This window comes from Terrapene carolina, unplaced genomic scaffold (genome assembly GCF_002925995.2).
Source record: "Terrapene carolina triunguis isolate 2854851 unplaced genomic scaffold, T_m_triunguis-2.0 Scaffold517, whole genome shotgun sequence".
In the NCBI taxonomy this organism is placed as follows: domain Eukaryota; kingdom Metazoa; phylum Chordata; order Testudines; family Emydidae; genus Terrapene; species Terrapene triunguis.
In genome coordinates this window covers 395,006-397,133 of record NW_020664868.1, presented here as the reverse complement: position 1 = coordinate 397,133, position 2,128 = coordinate 395,006, and the positions used below count along the sequence as shown (strand labels likewise).

Here is a 2,128-nt window from a genome sequence, read left to right as displayed (position 1 = left end):
TCTGCACTGTATTTGTCCAGGCAACATTGCAGGTTCGGATGGGTACCGTTGGGACAAGTTCCCAGCGGGTATAATCTGACATTGCTCCACTGGCCTCCATGGGGCCAGAAATCTGTGGGGCCGCTAGACAGCCTGGCCCTTTTACCCCGTTGAAATGGGCCTGACACCCTGTTCAAGTTTGTTAAGGCTGCCTCCTGCTCTCCCCCGCCCCACCCCGGTACGTACCCGCAGGCTCTGCCCTGCGAATGAAGGACGTTGTTATTGATGGCTAAGTTCTTTTCAGGCCCCCTAGAGCCTGCCCGGTGTCCGGAGGCTCTTCTCAGCTCACCACGACCCCCAGGTCTGCCCCGCTTGTGCCCCTCCTGCTCTCCGAACGGGAGAGTCTCATTTCCCCTCTTCACGGCGGGAGTCCCAAATCCCACCAGCTGGGGACCACGCCCCGTATACTTGTCATACCTGGGCCCTTTCAGAAACACCAGTGGGTTTCCTCTTCCCAGCACAGGGGTCACAGATGGGGAAACCGAGGCACCGAGTGAGGCCAAGACTTCAACCCACGGCCCCCAAGTCCCAGGCCAGCACCTTAGCACCCCCCCCGGCCTACCTTTTATCTCGGGGTACTTCATGAGAAGCAGGATCCCGTATCTCAGGGTGGTGCTGACCGTCTCCGTCCCGGCGAAGAACAACTCCAGCGTCGTCATGACCAAGTTCTCGGTGGTGAACTCGGTGTCGGGGTTCTGCTTTTCCTGGGGGGCGGGCGAGGAGCACAGGGCCAAACAGAGACTGAGACAGTTCTCGGGGTACCCAGGACTGCGACCCCTCCCAGCCTCGAGCAACGGGGACCTTGCAGTGCCGGCTAGGTGTGAGCTCCCAAACAGCACCAGCCTGGGGATCGTCCAAGCCCTCTCCTCTGGGCTGCGCCAGCCCTGCCTTTGCCCGGCAGATTAACAATCCCTCAATCCCCGACACCGGCGTCTCACGGAAATCCCAGCCCCTCTGCCCCCAGAGCAGCAACCGTTCACCGCTTCCCCTTAAAACACGATAACAGGCCACCCAGGGAGCACTTAGAATAAAACACAAGACGGTTGATTTAAGGAAGAACAGAGGCTCCATCAGAAGCAAGAGGGAGTGACAGGAACCAAGGGTTACGATACAAAACAGCATCACACCCAAAGTGAAGATCAGGGCCCCGTCGCGCCGGGCGCCGCCCAGACCCCAGCCAAAATCGGGGCCCCGTTGCGCTGGACGCTGCCCAGACCCCAACCGAAATCGGGGCCCCGTCGCACCGGGCGCTGGCCAGACCCCAGCCAAGATCAGGGCCCCGTCGCGCCGGGCGCTGCCCAGACCCCAGCCGAAATCGGGGCCCCGTCGTGCCGGGCGCTGGCCAGACCCCAGCCAAGATCAGGGCCCCATTGCGCCGGACGCTGCCCAGATCCCGGCCGAGATCGGGGCCCCGTTGCGCCGGGCGCTGCCCAGGCCCAGAGACGGTCCCTGCCCCAAAGAGCTGCCCATCAGAACAGACACAGGGTAGGAGGGGACGTAGGAATAGAGGGATTTCCCCGGGGTCACCCAGGGCAGCTGGGAGCGAGGGGGCACTGAACTCCCTCGCCCAGGGCTGTCCCGGTCGCCGCCATTACCTGGTCCATCTGGAGCAGGAAGCAGTCGATGTAGCTGTCGGGACAGCTGGGATCCAGGGAGTCCCGGTGCCGCTTCGCTCGCTCCGACACGAAGCGTTTGAGGGTGTCCGCATTGTGGAACATGGCGTTGTGCCGCCCGGGGAGAGCGGCCAGGAGCGCCGGGAACGCATTGTACAGCTGCAAGAGACCCGCAAGGGGGCAGCTAGCGCCTGACCTGGCCAGCACCCAGGGGTGGGCAGCAAAATAACCAGGAGCAGCTGCGACCTCAGTCTGTCCGGAGACCGAAACGGGGGGGCACGTGCTCAGGCCCAGAACAAAGAGAATCTGTCTGTGCATCTCTTCATCCATCCTGCCTTCCCCAGACACCCCTGTAGCCATCTACCCATCCCGCCTTCCCCAGACACCCCTCCATCCATCCACCCATCCCGTCTTCCCCAGACACCCCTCCACCCATCCACCCATCCCGCCTTCCCCAGACACCCCTCCATCCATCC

The 2,128-nt window shown here is 62.9% G+C and overlaps 1 protein-coding gene across 1 annotated transcript in view; it reads right to left on the bottom strand.

Annotated features, from left to right (window-relative positions):
* Window positions 1-8: 8 nt before the first annotated feature.
* The window catches only part of LOC112115480 (cytochrome P450 2G1-like), a gene marked incomplete at its 3' end in the record, with an annotated part of 7,028 nt that continues 4,908 nt past the window's right edge, over window positions 9-2,128 (bottom strand). The window contains exons 5-6 of the mRNA XM_029913194.1: window positions 1,635-1,811; window positions 9-743 (exon numbers count right to left, since the gene is read on the bottom strand). Of these exons, the coding sequence (XP_029769054.1) occupies window positions 9-743; window positions 1,635-1,811 (912 nt within the window). The remainder of the gene's footprint in view (window positions 744-1,634; window positions 1,812-2,128) is intronic.